Here is a 1686-nt window from a genome sequence, read left to right on the forward strand (position 1 = left end):
TTAAAAAGAAAGCTACTCCTGAAACTTCAACACATCTCAGACACACTTGGACACACCCAGTGACAAGTCCTAACAGACTGCCGCCAGCATCATGTCTTCACACACAGAGACAAGTCGAATTGATATGACAATAATTATTAATATGGCAAAAAGACCGATCAATTTAAAAAGCAAAAGGAAACACAGCTAAATCTCACCTGCAGAGTCGACCACAACGAGGACGACAAACAGCAAAGTCGAGCAGAGCGATGCAGTTACAGCAGACATTTCTGATGTCTTTCAATAACATAACCCAAGTTCAAAGAAACCTGACAGCATTAGACTCTTCAGTGACTGAAATCCAACCATCCAAAGGAGTCATGTCACAACTGTGTAACGTTAATAACAGTTAATAACAGAGCACACTTGATCACACCTGAGTTTTTAACGGTTTCAGTTCCTGAATAATTTTCACATGTGACTTATCTCCATGTTTAACTGCAGCCTCCAAAGAACAAGCTGTGTTGGAGCCACAGAGAGCAAATCTTTTGTTTGTTATGGAGCACCAGGGAGGAGTCTCTGTGTACATCTGATTACAGGGAAAGAATGAACCAGTGGAAACGCCCGCATAAACGCGTACAGACAAGCTACATACCACAGCAGTGAGGGTGCGAATGCAAAGGACTGAGATGTTTTTTTTTATATTGCATTTGATGAAGCCTGACAGCTTCCTCATATGAATTCATTTATCATGATGTGCTTCACAGAGTCGCTGTTACATGTCGCTTGTTGTAGTTCATCTCAAGTTGCATTTACCTCATTTTTTGACTTGCTGAGGCATGATGACTTTTGGTTTTTTTGGCATGTAAAACATGGGAATTAAAACAGGCTGTGGTTTCTTTTGCTTGTGCCTGCATAATGTGGTAAAACATTCACATCTACAAATAAAACCCTTTCCACTAGGACAAAAGATGGCAGTAGGTGAGTCTGATCTGATAACACCTTTGACTTTTCACCTTATTGTGAAGGAGGGGTTTGTGAGCTCGGAAGAAGCTGGGAGTATGTGAACTGGGGGGCAGCCAACTTTGATAAAGGGCATTTGGCTGAAATTGTTCTGTTATTATGTAAAAAACAAATGTTGGAATAAAAAAAAGAAAAACAGAAAGAGAAAGAGAGAGTTTTCAGCTAAACCACAACTGTAAACTGATATTATAATTGTTTCCTGAGCCAAAAGTGGAGCAATGAAGTCAACTCAACATGAGTGCAGAATATCTTCAGTTCATGCTTTGAAACTGCATTATATGAAGAAACACACTGGGCCAGCTTCTCTTTACACCTACAGCAGCTGCTCAGAAACCCAACCTTGTTTTTTTTCAACCGATTTTTGGAATATCAACAAATTAAATCCATAGTAAAAAAGAAAATTAATCCCAGTGAAGCTGAATTACAAACACCACCAAGTGTGGTACAATTTATTTATTCTAAAACCCCCCAAATTATTGTCTAAAATATACAGAACACTTTCTAACATAGATGAGTCAATATCCCTTCCTATTGCAAAATGGGAACCAGATTTATCGATCAGCTTACACCCAAACCTTTGGTCTCAGATATGCTTAAAAACCTTTCAATGGATCAGAAATCCCAGTTTGCAATTAATACAATACAAAATATTACACAGAGTGCACTATACTGGTCATAGGATGT

At 38.7% G+C, this 1686-nt stretch overlaps 1 protein-coding gene across 1 annotated transcript in view; it reads right to left on the bottom strand.

Moving 5' to 3' along the window:
• The window catches only part of LOC102299789, a 3428-nt gene extending 2880 nt beyond the window's left edge, over positions 1-548 (bottom strand). Inside the window, exon 1 of the mRNA XM_005951050.3 lies at positions 198-548. Within this exon, the coding sequence (XP_005951112.1) occupies positions 198-267 (70 nt within the window). The 5' untranslated portion in view covers positions 268-548. The remainder of the gene's footprint in view (positions 1-197) is intronic.
• Between the last annotated feature and the right edge of the window lie 1138 nt (positions 549-1686).

This window comes from Haplochromis burtoni, unplaced genomic scaffold (genome assembly GCF_018398535.1).
Source record: "Haplochromis burtoni strain Fernald_Lab_line unplaced genomic scaffold, NCSU_Asbu1 Contig_871, whole genome shotgun sequence".
NCBI classification, from domain to species: Eukaryota; Metazoa; Chordata; class Actinopteri; order Cichliformes; family Cichlidae; genus Haplochromis; species Haplochromis burtoni.